Source organism: Nycticebus coucang, chromosome 12 (assembly GCF_027406575.1).
Source record: "Nycticebus coucang isolate mNycCou1 chromosome 12, mNycCou1.pri, whole genome shotgun sequence".
In the NCBI taxonomy this organism is placed as follows: Eukaryota; Metazoa; Chordata; class Mammalia; order Primates; family Lorisidae; genus Nycticebus; species Nycticebus coucang.
This window is the reverse complement of record NC_069791.1, coordinates 51,287,030-51,304,756: the sequence shown is the minus strand read 5'-3', so window position 1 is coordinate 51,304,756 and position 17,727 is coordinate 51,287,030. Positions and strand designations below refer to the sequence as shown.

The following is a 17,727-nucleotide window of genomic DNA, read 5'->3' as shown; positions in this document are numbered from 1 at the left end:
AAGGAATAGGCTAAGTATTAGTTATTTATCCTCAGTGGAACTTTTCCCCACTTTTTCTTTTTTTTTTTTCCTTGAGGCAGATTTTCACTCTGTTGCCTGGGCTAGCTAGCCTCAATACAACTTCAAATTCCTGGGCTGACGAAATCCTGCTTCAGCCTCCCAAGTAGTTGAGACTACAAGCACATGGCCAGCTAATTTTTCTGTTTTTAGTACAGAAGGGGCCTCACCTTTGTTCAGGCTAGTCTCATTTAACCTCAAGTCGATCCTCCCTCACTCAGCCTCCCAGAGTTCTACAATTACAGGGGCTAGGGCTACCATGTCTGGCCCCAATTTATCTTTTGTCAGATTTTCATATTGTTAGTATCTCTGTAATCAAACTTTTCTTGGTCACGAAATGCTTCTTTTCTTGGTCTTTGGATTGAATACACTTTATGGCCCAGGTGGCTATATCAGAGTGGAGGTAAATAACATTTTAGTTCTGTAGACCTATCCTCTTTGTTGTGAAGGTAGCCTATCACAGAGCCCATTTGTCCTCTAAATTTGTCCTTTTATGAAAGAAATTGACTATCCTAGATCACTTTCACTGGTATAACATAATAATAGCATAAACACTTAGACTAGCACTCTGTATCAGACATAACCGTCCTTCCTTCCTTCATTCCTCTCCTTTTCCTTTCTCCCTCCCCTTTTTCTTTTTTTTTGACTGAGTCCCCTTTGTTTCTCCAGGCTGGAGTACCCCAGACTCAGCAACCCCAAACTCCTAGGCTCAAGTGATCCTCCTGCCTTAGCCTTGCCAGTATCGAGGCCACAATGATATGCTAATTTTTATGTTTTTAATAGAGATGCAGTAGATTTCTTGAGCTCAGGAGTTTGAGACCAATCTGAGGAAAAGCCAGAGGGAGTCTTAAAAATAGGCAGGCATTGGCGGCTCCTGTGGCTCAAGGGGTAGGGCGCCAGTCCCATATGCCGGAGGTGGCAGGTTCAAACCCAGCCCTGGCCAAAAACCAAAAAAAAAAAAAAAAAAAAAAAAAATAGGCATTGTGGCAGGCGCCTGTAGTAACAGCTAGCTACTCCAGAGGCTGAGGCAAGAGGATCTCTTGAGTCCAAGAGTTTGAGGTTGCTGTGAGTAATAATACTGAGGGTGATTGAGTGAATAAATGAGATGGGTGAGCTCAAGTAATTCTTCTGCCTCAATCTCCTAGAGTGCCAGGATTACAGGTGTGAGCCACATTGCTCAGCCCAGACTTTTTTTTTTTTTTTGAGACAGTCTCACTGGGTCTCCCATGGTAGAGTGCTGTGGAGTCTTAGCTCACAGCAACCTCAAACTCTCACGTTCAAGTGATCCTCTTTCCTCAGCCTCCCAAGTAGCTGAGACTACAGGCTCCCACAATGCTGGGCTATTTTTAAGAGATGGGGTCTTGGCTCTGGTTCAGGGTGCTCTGGAACCTATGAGCTTAGGCAGTCCACCCACCTCAGCCTCCCAAGTGCTCGGATTACAGGTGTGAGCCACTGTGCCCATTCCAGACATTTATTATATACAGTATTCATTAACTTCTATGACAACTCAGTGAAGTAACTATTTTTATCCTCTCTTTTACAATTCAGTAGATGAAGATACAGAGAGGTTAAGTTACTTCAGAAGATCACATAGCCAGTGGAACTAGAAATCTAATCTAGGCTGGCTTCAGAAGTTATCACCCTAGGTTATCATCTATTTCTTAAAGGACTCTCAATACTTTCAGAGAAATAAGCTAAAATGAAGAAAAGGCAGAAGGATGGTGAAATTATATTGGCAATAGATTGGGAGAGGAACACTGAAAAGAAATTGTTGAGAGGTGACTGAGAAGGGGATGTAGCCTGCATGAAGACAAACTGATAAGGACATTACTGTATCTCACATCTGGGATCTCTTGTGACTAAAAGTTTTTTGGAAATGAACCTTACAAGATAAACCAGGGAAGTCTTTCACTGCCTTTGATTTTATTCACATCTAGAAAAAATAGTGATGTAGTTGAATTTAAGTTAGCTTCTTTAGGACTGTAATTTTATTTTATATAGTTTAGTATTTACAACATGTTCGCATAAAATTTGAAAAGCATGAAATATCTCATTTCACTCTCACAGCAACTTCGGAATTATATTGTTTATCTTTTTCGTAACAAAGGCTCAGACGAAGTTTAGCCACCAACCTGTCCAAGGTTTACACTGGCTTCCAGGCGGCAGAACCGACTGTATCTAGCCTACCGATGCCCAGATAGTTTATGTACTGTCTTTACGTTCACATCTAAGGGGCCTGTCTCCAAATCTCTGCATCCCAGAGGGAGGGATCACAAGAGAAGGTTCTAGACGGTGGTCAGAAAGGCTGGGCAGGAGGCGCAGAAGCGCGGATCGTATACGCAGTCGGGACACCGAGCCCAAGAGGCTTGGTGGGCGCTCGACAGGGTTCAAAGTGCGGACGCCTGGGGCCAGCGGGGGCAGTGTGAGGGCGCGGAGGGCGTACAACGGAAGGGACTCATCTCGCGGTTTCGAGCTGGAAACCCACCTCGCCACCCCCCCCCCCCCACCCGTTTCCCTTTCGCTGTGAAGACGGTTTGGGGGCGGGTGGGGATGCGCGTCCTCTGAGCGCTCTCGTGCTCCCCTTTCCTTCCCAGCGCGCGTCCTACCCCCGCCTCCCTTCCGCCCCGGGCCTGCGATGGCTGCGAGCGCGGACGGGAGCTGGGAGCGCGGGTCTCGACGCAGGTGTCAGATCTGCGGCCTGGCCCGGCCCCTCGCTCCGTCGGCCGCCGCCCCCCGCCCGCTGTGCCGGGAGGGCGGGGCCGGACGCGCGCCGGTCCTCGGCACGCGGAAGGGCGGCGCGCGGCGCCTCGGTCTGGGGGAGCGCGGGGCGGTCTCCGCCGGCGTCGCGCGCTGTGTGTGAGCGGGGTCGCGCGCGCGCGACAGGCGAGTGAGGGAACGAGGAGCGGCCGGGTGTGAGTGTGTGGGGGGGAGTGCGGGTGAGGGAGAGGCCGGCCGACCGCGAGGCTGCGAGAAAGTGGGCCAGCGTGCGAGGACGCCCGGCCTGGCCGCGGGAGCCGCGGTCGGCGGAGGAGAAAGGCGGCTCCCGGCATCCCGACCCCCTCCCCCTCCTCTCCTCCGACTTCCAGCCGGCCCGGCGGCGCGCGCTTCTTCCGAGGCCCCTGCGGGACCCGCCGCCCGAGAGCGAGAGAGGAGCCGCCAGAGCCAGGTGAGCTATACGGTCGCTTCCCTTCCCGGGGTGGGGGAGTGAGGCGGAGGCACGCCCTGCCGACGGGGCGAGTTCGGCGGAATGGATTCCGGGACGAGGGGGGCTCGGCCCTGGCAGTGAGAGGGGCGGAGCGCGCCCGGGGCTCGGGGCTTGAGAAGGCCGGTGGTCGCTCGGTGCGGGAGTCGGTGGGGAGCGAGGCAGGACCTGGCCCGCGCGCGTGCGGGGAGGGGCTTGCTGGTGCCGTGTGCGTGAGACTGGGAGGGAGGCGAGACTGAGCGGGAGGCGGCGACCGGGGCGTGGAAGAAGTCTGGTCTCCCCTGGGGTGAGGGGTGTGGTAACCCTGAGAATGCGAGCTGGCGCAAAACCTGCCGGGTGCCCGCCTGCCCTTGGGAGGGTGGTAATCCCTACCCTCTGCTTCAAATTCCGTGGTGTGACGGGGGACGAGGATGAAGTGCTGCTCGTCCTCTAGTGACACCGTACTGTTTTCAGTTCCATGTTTTTTCCCTTACGTGTATATTTCAGGGAATGTGACAGTATTCCTCTTTCCTTTGACAGCCCTCTGACTTAGAAGGGGATGACCAAATAATTGCTTGCCTATTTTGGATTTTAAAAATTTGACCATAATGTAAAATTTCCCCCAAAAAATACTCCACACAGGGGTTAATAACTTAAGTCTTATCGTATTCGTATTAATTTATCCTCATTTCTAGTCACAGATTTATAATTCCAGTGTTTTATCCTATTTGTATTTATGAATAGAGATAGGGATGTTAAGTTTTTAAAACTTTTATTTTCCAGCGCATACTATGTATATTGGACACTGAGGAGTGTTTATTCTATGAATGGGATTATTACAGTAACCATGGTGAATGTAATTCTTTCAATATATTACTTTCCCATTAATTATATATATTGTTTCCGCATTTGTGGAGTTGGGTTAAATTCTAAATGTATAAGAAAGAAAATGGGCAGCTTAATATTTTTCTTTGTGTGTGGGGTTAATTCTCTCACAATGTTGGGTAGCTTAAAGGTCTTTTTTTGTTTATTTTTTTAAAACAATCTCTTAAAAATCATAATACTTTTAAGATATTCATTTGAAAAGAAAAACAACTCTGAAATTCCAGTCATGGAGAGTCAACATTTATTTCTTAATATGTAAGCCTCTAATTTAAAAATTTGTCTTAGTTAATTTCTAATGGTTACTATGTGTTGCTTGGTTAGTGTGTCGAAGAGGAGGATACCTATTTTTGAGATACTCAGTCTTATGTTCACTTCTATTTTACTTCTGTTAATTTTCTTCTTTCATGTCATTGATTTAGTTGTTTTTTTTGGCACCATAGCTGTGGGTGTTTTTTTATTTTTTTCTGTCTCCTTATTTTTCTGTCTTGTCTTCTCTTACCCCTACCAGGTTTTGGAGACTCCTTGACAGGGGGGCAGTTTGTGATTCTTAGAAAAGAGCCAAGAAGGGGAATGCACATTCAGTCACATACAGTACTCCACTCAATCAAGAGCCACTTTTCTTTGCCTACAGGGGTTAAAGAGTTGAGAGTATATATATGTAACCTTTAGCTCATTGGTTACAAGCTACAATTTGACTTACCTTAGTTTTTACTGAATAGTGTTTGTTTATTTGAGACAGTCTTGCTTTGTTGCTGGCTACAGTGCTGTGGACTCAGTCTACCTCACAGCAAATTCAAACTCCTGGGCTCAAGCAAGTCCTCTTGCCTCAGCCTCCTGAGTAGTTGGGACTACAGGCATATGCCACCACACCTGGCCAATTTTTCTATTTTTTTTTTTTTTTTTTTTTTTTCAGAGTAACCAGTGTTTATTTGGGGAATTTTTCTATTTTTAATAGAGATGAGGGTCTCGATATTTGCAGGCTGGTCTAAGGCTGGTCTCAAACTCTTGAGCTCAAGTGGTCCTCCTTCAGCCTCCCAGAGTGCTAGGATTACAGGTGTGTGAGCCACACCCCAGACTGTGGATAGCTTCTTAATGTTTCCTATTTTTCTTAGAGTCCCTATTGAATTTACTTACTCCAGTAGTAGCATCTGGGAGTGGAGGAGAGAGTGACAAGAAAATTATCTCTTAATTTTTCCTTCTCTCTTCTCATTCTAGTCCTCTTTTCCTCTGCAGAATCTTTTTTTTTTTTTTTTTTAAAGACAGAGTCTCCCTTGGTAGAGTGCTGTGCCACCACAGCTTACAGCAACCTCAAACTCTTGGGTTGAAGGGATTCTTTTACCTCAGCCTCCCAAGTAGCTGGGACTACAGGTGCCTGCCACAATGCATGGCTATTTTTTGTTGCACTTGTCCTTGTTTTTTTTTAGCGGGCCCGTGCTGGGTTCAAACCCGCCAGACTTGGTGTCATGTGGCTGACACCTTACCCACTGAGCTGCAGGTGCCCCCTCGCTGCAGAATCTTTTAAATCTTCTACCCCTTCTAAGACATATTGTGAAGAAACAATAAAGTGGACGTTTTTGTTTCCTTTCCTTTTCATTCATTCATTCTTTTTTTTTTTGAGATAGAGTCTCATTTTGGCCTCAGTAGAGTGCCTTGGCATCATAGCTCACAATAACCTCAAACTCTTGGGCTCAAGTTATTTTGCTTCAGCCTCCCAAGAAGCTGGGATTATAGGCGCCTGGCACAATGCCTGGTTATTTTTAGAGACAGGGTCTCACTCTAGCTCAGGCTGGGGTCAAACTCCTGAGCTTAAGCAATACACCCTCCTCATCCTCCCAGAGTGCTAGGATTACAGGCAGGAGCCACCGAGTCCAGCCCGACATTTTTATTTTCTATGACCAATGAACCACAAACCAAAGCTCAGACATTAGCTTGGGACAAAAAGAAACATACCTTTTAAAATACCTCCCAGTTCTCCCTTTCCCCAGTTCGTATACACATAGGATTTGCTACAGGGGTAGGTCACTAGATTCTTTACTCATCTCCCCTCTCTGTGAGATGAAAGTGATCAACCATGAAGGCCAGTAGGGAATAGAGCAAAGTGAGTGCTTTCACCTTGGGAAGTTGAAGTAGCTTTTATCATCTTCCTCAGGAGAGCAGGCATAGAGATATAAATCTCAATGAAAATGGATAGAGGAAGAACATGAACAACATGCTAAAGAGTGAGAGAAAACCAAACATAAAGTCAGTTTTATTGTATGTTGTTTGGTGACAACTGTTTGGAGGACACTTTTAGAGATAAGGATTCATAGAGATTTTTATTGTTTATTAAAAATGTTCTGGGGCGGCGCCTGTGGCTCAGAGGGTAGGGCACCGGCCCCATATGCCGCGGGTGGCGGATTCGGACCCAGCCCCGGCCAAACTGCAACAACAACAACAACAAAATAGCCGGGCGCCTGTAGTCCCAGCTACTTGGGAGGCTTGAGTCAAGAGAATCGCCTAAGCCCAAGGATTTGGAGGTTGCTGTGAGCTGTGTGACGCCACGGCACTCTACCAAGGGCAATAAGGTAAGACTCTGTCTCTACAAAAAAAAAAAAAAAAAAAAAAAATGTTCTGGAAGTGGGATTAAGTCTTAAGGGTACCAGAAAGAGCATTTAGAAATTGTAATGGCTGGGTGGCGCCTGTGGCTCAGTGAGTAGGGAGTCGGCCCCATATACCAAGGGTGGCGGGTTCAAACCTGGCCCTGGTCAAACTGCAACAAAAAATAGCCGGGCATTGTGGCGGGTGCCTGTAGTCCCAGCTACTTGGGAGGCTGAGGCAAGAGAATTGCTTAAGCCCAGGAGTTGGAGATTGCTGTGAGCAGTGTGACTCCACAGTACTCTACTGAGGGCAATAAAGTGAGACTCTTTCTCTAAAAAAAAAAAAAAAAAAAAATAGGGATAATATATGCCTGAATTCTTCACATAATTATTATAATAGTAAATGAGAAAATGTATGTAGAAAATGTTTGGAGAAGGCTGGGAGTGGTGGCTCACACCTATAATCCTAGCATGCTGGGAGGCCGAGGTAGGTTGATTGCTTGAGCTCAAGAGAACAGCCTGAGCAAAAGCCAGCCCCCATCTCTACTAAAAATAGAAAAACTAGCTGGGCATTGTGGCAGGTGCGTGTAGTCCCCACCTGCTTAGGAGGCTGAGGTATGGGATCACTTGAGCCCAATAGTTTGAGGTTTCTGTGCACTAAAACCCATGGCATTCTACCCAGGACACAGAGTGAGACTCTGTCTCAAAAAAAAGAAAGTGGTGAAATGTAAATGTAAATCACCATGTTTTTAACCTCTGACCTCTGCTCTGTTTCTCACATTTATCCTGTGTTTCTTTGTAGGAATCATTAGAAAGTATAGGCACTTACTCATATACTTTCAAGTGTTGCCTTTTCTTACGTTAATTTGCTTTTTCTTTTTCTGGGCGAACGCTCAGTTTTACCATCACTTTTTGCACTCTTAATAGACCTTATTGAGTTTGAACAGGAAAACGGTTATGTATATAATCATTCCTTTTTTAAAAGACATCATAAATGAAAAGAGTTATAAGGCGAGTATGAGTGAATGTGACATGAATATTGTGGGAAAATCATATGTTAACTCTGTTTTTGAGGTATACTCTTGTGTATACAAAGGGGAGTATGATGACCATTACTTTTTTTTTTTAATCACTGTTAAGTCATCTTTGACTAATCTCACTTTCTGGTCCTGTTTTCATAGCATTCCTGTCTACCTTCAAATTAATCTGATGAGGAAAATGGCATTTTATAAACTGAGCACCTATTTAAAACGATGCTATTTTAAGTGACAATTAGATAGCATACAAATTTCCTAAGTTTGAAATGTACTTTTTTTTTTTTTTTTTTTTTTTTTTGTAGAGACAGAGTCTCACTGTACCGCCCTCGGGTAGAGTGCCGTGGCCTCACACAGCTCACAGCAACCTCCAACTCCTGGGCTTAAGCGATTCTCTTGCCTCAGCCTCCTGAGCAGCTGGGACCACAGGCGCCCGCCACAACGCCCGGCTATTTTGTTGTTGCAGTTTGGCCAGGGCCGGGTTTGAACCCGCCACCCTCGGCATATGGGGCCGGCGCCCTACCCGCTGAACCACAGGCGCCGCCCCGAAATGTACTTTTTTTCATGAACATTTATTGGTGAATATTATTGTCATTATTATTATTATTATTAGAGGTAGAGCCTCTGGGCACAATAGCCTAGCTAAGTTGACATACCAGCACTGAAACAGGTGTGTGAATAAAAATAATTTTTTTTTTTACATGTTCAACTGAGGCAATAGTGAGTGGCATTTAGTAGGCTCATGAAAATTCAGTCAAGACTCCTAGTTGGAAAGAGATATTTAGTGGATCTAGGGTTCAGTGATAATAGTTGAAACCTAGATAAGGATGACATTTCTTTTTTTTTTTTTTTTTTTTGTGTAGAGACAGTCTCACTGTACCGCCCTCGGGTAGAGTGCCGTGGCGTCACACGGCTCACAGCAACCTCTAATTCTTGGGCTTACGCGATTCTCTTGACTCAGCCTCCCGAGCAGCTGGGACTACAGGCACCTGCCACAACGCCTGGCTATTTTTTTGTTGCACTTTGGCCAGGGCTGGGTTTGAACCCGCCACCCTTGGCATATGGGGCCGGTGCCTTACCGACTGAGCCACAGGCGCCGCCCAAGGATGACATTTCTAAAGATGGAAAAGCAAAAGTTTTAAGAATGGAGCTCTGGACATTACATACAGAAGGAAAGTTGCCAGGAGAAAGGAGTCAAAGAAAAGTGCATGCCCCCTTCCCTGTCCAGGACCAGCAAGTGAGCCAGGGACTACACTATTTATCTTTGCCAGCTTTGTTACCATCTAGAATTATGTGTGCCCTCTGCAAGGAAGCCACACCATATTTACCTGCTGCTCCCAGGTCATTCCTCATAGACAGCAGAGTGTGAGCAGGAAGCCCCAAATTGTCCTTTAGTAGTGTGTGGTTTGCCTTCAGTCCTTTGCCATCTGTACTGGGCCTGGCTCTGCAGCCAGAGGCCAGACCCCATGTTGTGAACTCAACCTAGGTGACAGGTGTCTAGATGGGGGTTAAACAACAATTATGAATCAGATATCCTAAACAAATACAGTATTCCCCCCCCACCTTATCTGCAATTTTGTCTTTCCATTGTTTTCACTTTCTCTGGTTTCATTTACCTGTGACACAATACGAGATGATACTGTATTTTGAGAGAGAGACCACATTCGTATAACTTACTTTGGTTTTTTTTTTAGAGACAGAGTCTCACCCTATCGCCCTTGGTAGAGTGCCACGGCAACCTCCAACTCCAGGGCTCAGGTGATTCTCCTGCCTCAGCCTCCAGAGTAGCTGGGGCTACAGGTGCCTGCCACAACACTCAGCTATTTTTTTGTTGGAATTTGGCCGGGGTCAGGTTTGAACCCACCACCCTCGGTATATGGGGCCGGTGCCCTACCCACTAAGCCACGGGTGCCGCCCTCATATAACTTATTACAGTATATTATTATTATTATATTTTGTTATTGTTAATCTCTTTCTGTGTCTAATTTGTAAATTAAACTTTACCATAGGTATATAGGCATAGGGAAAAAACATAGTATATATTGAGTTTAGTATTTCTGAAGTTGGCATGTATCCCCTGTGGATAGGAGTGGACTACTATACCCAGCAATGAAAGGTTTGATGGAGAAGAACATGTTGATTGAAGGTTTTGTGGCTCTTGAAAGGGGAGTATTGTCTGATTACAGAATCATTGGAAATACCCAGTTACGTTACTGTTGTGGCCCATGATACAGTATTTCCGGATAGCTGATGTATCAGTAATCAGCAGAACATTTCTGCTTCCCATTTGCCAGTGGCTATAACATCCTTTTCTGATAGCTATTGGGCCAGCAAGTATTCCCTCAGGTGAAAGCCTACCACACAATGAAATTTTCATCAGTGAACTGAGGAGAGTCCCTAACTAACAGGGAGGTACTGATGTGGCTGTAGAGTATTGGAGATCGGTGCATGTTTCAAAGACTACTGATTACTTTTTTTTTTTTTTTTTTTTTTTTTTGCAGTTTTTGGCCGTGGGTGGGTTTGAACCCGCCACCTCTGGCATATGGGGCCGGCACCCTACCCATTCGAGCCACAGGCGCTGCCCCTTGATACTGATTAATTTTTAAGGGCTTTTTTTTTTTTTTTTTTTCTTTTGTAGAGACAAAATCTCACTTTATGGCCCGTGGTAGAGTGCCGTGGCATCACACAGCTCACAGCAACCTCCAGCTCCTGGGCTTAAGCGATTCTCTTGCCTCAGCCTCCCGAGTAGCTGGGACTACAGGTGCCCGCCACAACACCCGGCTATTTTTTTGTTGCAGTTTGGCAGGGTCTGGGTTTGAACCCGCCACCCTCGGCATATGGGGCCGGCGCCCTACTCACTGAGCCACAGGCGCCGCCCAAGGGCATTTTTTTAATAGTTTCTTCCTCAAGGGAAGCTGGGGATCTTTCCTAGTGCAGCTTAGCTTGTGTTCCTTTTCCACATCTATGGTTAAAGTAGAAATCTCTTTTTAAGAAAATTTTATAAGAGAAAAGGTTTTATCAAGAACATTCTGTTTAAAGAAAAGGGAGTAAAAGTTTGTGCTGTAGGATATACAGGATATTCTGTACATAAATAGTATTCTTTTTTTTTTTTGAGACAGCCTCATTTTGTTTCCCTGGGTAGCGTGCTGCGGCATCATAATTCATAGCAACCTCAGACACTTGGGCTCAAGCGATCCTCTTTCCTCAATCTCAGCCTCCCAAGTAGCTGAGACCATAAGTGTCTGCTACAACCCCTGGTTATTTTTAGAGGGAGGTCTCACTTTCAGGCTAATCTTAAACTCGTGAGCTCCAGGCAATCTACCCGGCTTGGCCTCCCAGAGTACTGGGATTAATAAAGGTGTGAGCCACCAAGCCCAGCCTCATAAGTTCCAAAAGGTTGACCATTGAGTTAGGATAGTTCCTTCCTAGTATGTGTATAAGTTGAGTTATTACTACATCTAGTTTAGATACTCTGCATTTTATTTAGCAGAAACTTTACCTTCAAGATAGTGGATCTTAGGATAGTAGGTGGGTTAAGAGTAGTAGGCTGGTGAGTGTGGCACAGGCATGGCAGGCGAAGGTGCTGGGGTGTATACTGTTGGCTCTGGTGGTGCCTTTGCCCAACGGGGTTCTTATCCAACCATGTGCATCTTTGGAGCAGGCCCTTTGGGCTTTTATCTATGAGAGTAAACCACTTCTGTCTGCCCATTTTAGGAAGTTACCAAATAGCGTGAGACTTGCTTCTCTTAGTTTTTGCCCTTCCCCATTCCTTCTGCATTGGGTTTGCCACATCATCTGAAACAATATTTGAATGATACTTGAGATTTTGTGTTTTTTTGGTAAAAATTAAAGCTTTTTGTTGCTTCTCAAACTTGTAACTTGTTTGCTGCTTCTCAAGGAGACGATTTTCATCTGTTGTATTGCTCATGCTGTAAACTTGGAGAAGTGACATTGTCTAGGGAAAAAGTAATCCTTCTTGTATTCTAGTAAAAAGCTTCATCTGTTTCAAAAAATGTATTTTTTGAATAAAAACATTGAGTGTAAGAGCATGCATTCCTCTGAAATCCAAATCTGTTAAATTAATCTGGGCATTTGTTTTAATTATTCAAAGTCCTTTTCCTCAATTTCTCATTAACTTATTTTGATTGAGGTTGTTGTGTAAATGACTTCAGCATTGACGCTTAGCTAGTGATTTAGGTACTCTTTTTTTCTTTTCTTTTTTCTTACATATCTAAAACAAAGCAAGAAAATTGAATGTGAAACTTAACAGATAAAAAAATATGCTTAGTTGCGGTTTCCAGTGATGGGAAAGATGGGGATGTATTGTTGATGATAGGAATCTCATTTATTTCATGTTTATATGAAGGAAGTTGCATTTTGAAGGAGGGGATAAAACAATGAAAAGCTGGTGATCAGATTAAAGTATATTCCTATGCAGTATAAAGTATAGGAAAAATACTGAAAGTTTGAGAAGTGACCTACTACACTGGCAGCTTCCTCAGGGAAAATGGCGAAATCTCAATTTTAGAGAGGTTGCCAGTTTCCATATTATTAGCGGCATAAAATTTTTAATTTTAATTAAAAGGGAAAAAGGTATCTCTCCTTGTTTTTCCTTGTTTGTGTAATTAGTATGTAATGATAGCGTTTACTTGTGAAATTCATCAAATAGTTTTTGGTTTATCTTATGTGTATTTTCTATCTAGATAGACTTTGCATTTAAGAAGAAATAATCTACGCAAAAGAACAAGCAGATCAAGATGTGTAGCTCTGTGGCTGCCAAGTTGTGGTTTTTGACAGATCGTCGCATCACAGAAGACTATCCCCAAAAAGAGATCTTACGAGCATTGAAGGCCAAGTGTTGTGAGGAGGAACTGGACTTTAGGGCTGTGGTGATGGATGAAGTGGTGCTGACAATAGAGCAAGGAAACCTAGGTAAGTGTTTACTAAGTGATGCTTTGGATTTTTACATAGAATATGATGAATTTGCTTTTTCTTTTTTTTTTTTTTTTTTTTTTTTTTTTGGCAGTTTTTGGACGGGGCTGGGTTTGAACCCACCACCTCTGGCATATGGGGCCAGCGCCCTATTCCTTTGAGCCACAGGCGCTGCCTGTCCCCATCTTTTTTAGTTTCTTATTGCCTTTCCCACATTTTATTCATTCAGCTATTAAAGGATATCATGGTGCTTTTTAAGTTCTGGCATAATGAATAAAGCTGCCCCTCTCCAGTTGGTGATTATTTTTGGAGGATCTGCTTAGCGATGTTATGGAAGATTCAAAAGATCTTATAATCAGAAAATCAGAAAAATGATGCGTAGGAAACCAAAGTTATTAATACAAGATTTCATTCATCAATTACTTATTTCACAAAGGACAGTGTACACGTGCAGTTGAGGATGCAATGATGGAAAGTACAATTTGCCAGTCTCTGAGGATCTTGGGCTGATAAAGGAGATTAACAAGGGGTCTGGCATCAGGTAGGCCTATGCCTTTTCTTGGCAGCTTTATCATTTCTCTTAGCCTTCATAAAATTGAAGAGATAGGGTGATGCTTTTGATTAGTCCTTGGCTCAAGGGAATGTCACAGTTGGTTTGATTTTTCTATCCAGACTGCTCTGTGAGTGGAGATGGATCTAGAACTCTATTCACATTCAAAACAGGAATTGATGCTGAGACTTTGAAAGTTCTAAGATGTAACATTCGATACAGGATAGAGTTTGCATTTGAGCTGCTAAGACCTTTTGTTTTGTTTTTTGGGACAGAGTCTCACTTTGTCACTCTTGGTACAGTGCCGTGGCATCACAGCTCACAGCAACCTCAAACTCTTGGGCTTAAGTGATTCTCTTACCTCAGCTTCCCAAGTAGCTGGGAGTACAGGTGCACCCTACAACGCCCGGCTATTTTTAAGAGACAGGTCTCACTCTGGTTCAGGCTGGTCTCGAACCCATCAGTTCAGTTAATTCACATGCCTTGGCTGATAAGCCCTTTTTTAGTGTTGAGCAGAGGATGAAACATAGATTGAGGACATAAATTTTGGCTCTACAGTTCATTTTATTTTTTAATTTATTATTATTATTTTTTAGAGACAGACCCTCACTTTGTCACCCTTGGTAGAGTGCTGTGGCGTCACAGCTCACAGCAACCCCCAGCTCTTGGGCTTAGGCGATCTCTTGCCTCAGCCTCCTGAGCAGCTGGAACTACAGGCACCCGCCACAACGCCCGGCTATTTTTTTGTTGCAGTTTGGCTGGGGCTGGGTTCAAACCCATCACCCTCCCTGTATGGGGCCCGCACCCTACTCACTGAGCCACAGGTGCTGCCCAGGACATAAATTTTGATACCACAAAATCCATTAAAACATACTCGTTAGGGAGTATGGGAAGTTACGTCTTATCAGTAACATCTATTTCTTGGAGGTTATTATTATTATTATTATTATGATGATGATGATGATGAGAAACTTAACAAGGGAAAAAGCCAAAATAGAAGGTTGCAGAATGAGATTCGTACCTTTTAAGGTCAATTGTTTGACATTCGGTAGTCAGCTAATATTTGGTAGATTACTACTGTTTGTCCGGCCCGTTCCAGTACACAATAGTAAACAAAATAAAGGGTCTCTGTTCCCATTGAGCTCAGGAGTCTAGTAGAATTGACTGCTATAAGTCTTACTAAGCAGCTGATAATGTATTTTAATTACTATTTAGAGTAAAGTACCATTATCCCTGCTTTACATAAGAGTAAAAAGCTTGCCCTATGGTCTTGCAACTAGAGACAGAGCCAGAACTTTTGACTGTTACTGGTTATACTCCCTCTAGTGGAGATGTGGCCTCAGACTCTACAGGGACAGTTTTAATGCCCTGGAGCCAGATCAGTTTGTTAAGGGTATTTAAAAACAAAAAATCTAGTGATTCTTTTAGCAGTGGCATGGGGATGGAGGCATGGTTTAAAAAGAGGTTTTGAGCAGGTAATACATACATAAATAAATAAATAACAAAGCTCTGTCTTTTGAAAGCTTGGTTATAAAGTTGCTGAAGATCATTTTACTGGCATAACTCAAAATAATCATGGGTTCAGTTCCAGACCACCATGATAAAGTAAATATCACAATAAAGCTAGAAAGGGGAGTCACAGACTTTTGGTTTAACAGTTGCTGACTGATCAGGGTTGTGGTTGCTGAAGTTGCAATGCCTATGGCATTTTCTTAAAATAAAACAATAATGAAGTTTCTCTCATCAATTGACTCTTCCTTTCACAAGAGATTTCACTGTAATGTGCTGCTCTTTTGATAGCATTTCACTGACTGGAACTTGTTTCACAATTGGAATCAATTCTCTCAAACCCTGCCTCTGCTTTATCAACTAAATTTCTGTAATATTCTAAATCTTTTTTTGTGATTTCAACCATGTTAATAGCAATAGATTCCATCTTAAGAAACTACTTTCCTATCTATGAGAAGCAACTCCTCATCTGTGTAACTTTTATCATAAGATTGCAGTAATTCAGTCACATCTTCAAGCTCCACTTTTAATTCCAGTGTTCCTACAGTTTCCATCACATTTGCAGTTACTTCCTTCACTGAACTCTTGAAACAACTCTTCAAAGTCATCTTTGAGGGGTGGAATCAGCTTATTCTAAACTCCTGTTCATGTTGATATTTTGACCTCCTCCCACGTATGAATCATGAATATTTTTAATGGCATCTAGAGGGGTGAATCCCTTTTAGAATGTTTTTTCTTTTTTTAAGAGACAGAGTCTCATTTTATGGCCCTCGGTAGAGTGCCATGGCCTCACATAGCTCACAGCAACCTCCAACTCCTGGGCTTAAGTGATTCTCTTGCCTCAGCCTCCCGAGTAGCTGGGACTACAGGCGCCCGCCACAACGCCCAGCTATTTTTTGGTTGCAGTTTGGCCGGGGCCGGGTTTGAACCCGCCACCCTCGGTATGTGGGGCCGGCGCCTTACCGACTGAGCCACAGGTGCCGCCCCCCTTTTAGAATGTTTTCAATTAACTTTGCCCAGATCCATTGGAAGAATCACCGAATCACTAATTATGGCAGCAAAAGCCTTACAAAATATGTTTTTGAAATATTAAGACTTGAAAGTTGAAGTCTCCTTGACCCATGGGCTGCAGAATAGATACTGTGGTAGCAAGCCTAAAAAGAACTTTATTGTCCTTGTATGTCTTCATCAGGCATACAAGGTAGGATGACTAGGGACATTGTTGAGCAGTGAAATTTTGAAAGGAGTCTTTTTCTGAGCAGTAAGTCTAACAGAAGGCTTAAAATATTTCCATAAATCATGGTGTGAATAGTCCTCCAGGCTTTGTTTTTCCATTTATAGAGCATAGACAGAATTGATTATTATAATTCTTAAGGACCCTGGGATTTTCAGAACAGTAAATGAGCATTGCCTTCAGCTTAAAATCAACAGCTGCATTAGCTTTTAACAAGAGAGTAAGCCTCTTGAAGCTTTGTGTCAGCTTCTGCACTAGCTGTGAAAATCCTAGATAGCATCTTCTTCCAATATTGGACTGCTTGATTTAATTGACAATCTCTGGTTAATTTAGCCACCTCCGTCAATAATCTTAGCTAGGTCTTCTGGACATTGGTACCTGCTAGTTCACCTTGTACTTTTATGTTGTACAGATGGCTTCTTTTTTTTTTTTTTTTTTTTTTGTAGAGACAGAGTCTCACTGTACCGCCCTCGGGTAGAGTGCTGTGGTGTCAGACAGCTCACAGCAACCTCTACTCTTGGGCTTATGCGATTCTCTTGCCTTAGCCTCCTGAGCAGCTGGGACTACAGGCGCCCGCCACAACACCCGGCTGTTTTTTTGTTGCAGTTTGGCCGGGGCTGGGTTTGAACCCGCCACCCTCGGCGTATGGGGCCGGCGCCCTACTCACTGAGCCACAGGCGCCGCCCCACAGATGGCTTCTTTCCTTAAACCTTGTGACCTGTTTACTCATAATTTGTGTTGTCTTTGTTTTTAGTGTTTTTTGTTTGTCTGTTTTTTGAGACAGTCTCACTTTGTCACCCTTAGTGGAGTGCTGTGGCATCATAGCTCACAGCAACCTCAAACTCTTGGGCTAACGCGATTCTCTTGCCTCAGCCTCTCTAGTAGCTGGGACTATAGGCACCCTCCATAACACCCAGGTACTTTTAGAGACAGGCTCTTCCTCTTGCTCAGGCTGGTCTTGAACCTATGAGCTCAGGCAATCTACCCACCTTCACCTCCTAGAGTGCTAGTACAGGTGTGAACCACCACACCCAGCCATAAAGTAGGTTTCTTGTAGGTAATATTTAATTGAATCTTGTTTTTTGATGCTTTTGTATGGTATTGTTTTATAATTGGAGTATAAACCATTGATTTTTTAAATATTACTTGTATAGTCGGGTTAGCATGTTGGTTACTGTTAGCATGGTACTATGTTGGTTATTATTTTCTGTTTCTTGCCTTTGTTCTTTGTTCCTGTTTTTGTCTTCCACTTTTTTTGTATTTTATGGTTTCAAGTTGCACATTTTATATGATTCTGTTTTTCTCCTTTGTATTTCAGTTATTTAACTTTTTTAAGTGATTGGTTTTCTTAGGGTTTGCAGTGTGTATTTACAACTAATCTAAGTTCACTTTTAAATAACTCTGTACCAGTTCATGAGTAGTACAAGTTCTTATAACAAAATATTGGTAATTCTTCCAGTCTCTGGGATTATCCTATCCCTCACTTCTTTAATGCGTGTGTATGTCTGTACAACACACACATTCATTAATTATACATGAAATCAAATATAGTCAGCCCTCCTTATCTGCAGATTCAACCAAATGCATATCAAAAATACTCGTGGATACTGAGGGCCAACTGCAGGACTTGACCTTGTGCGGATTTTGGTATCCACACAAGGTCTTGGAACCAATCCCCTGTGAATACAAAGAGACAACTACATCGTTTGTATTATTACTTTTAGAGACAGGGTCTTACTCTGTTGTCCAAGTTAGACTGCAGTGGCATC

The 17,727-nt window shown here is 43.5% G+C and overlaps 1 protein-coding gene across 2 annotated transcripts in view; it reads left to right on the top strand.

Moving 5' to 3' along the window:
• Window positions 1-2,835: 2,835 nt before the first annotated feature.
• Window positions 2,836-17,727, top strand: part of RIMKLB (ribosomal modification protein rimK like family member B) — a 52,226-nt gene continuing 37,334 nt past the window's right edge. Inside the window, exons 1-2 of one of the 2 annotated variants that reach the window (XM_053556215.1) lie at window positions 2,836-3,223; window positions 12,441-12,665. In XM_053556215.1, the coding sequence (XP_053412190.1) occupies window positions 12,491-12,665 (175 nt within the window). In that variant the 5' untranslated portion in view covers window positions 2,836-3,223; window positions 12,441-12,490. Of the gene's footprint in view, window positions 3,224-12,436; window positions 12,666-17,727 lie in introns of both variants that reach the window. The other variant, XM_053556214.1, reaches the window with a different exon arrangement.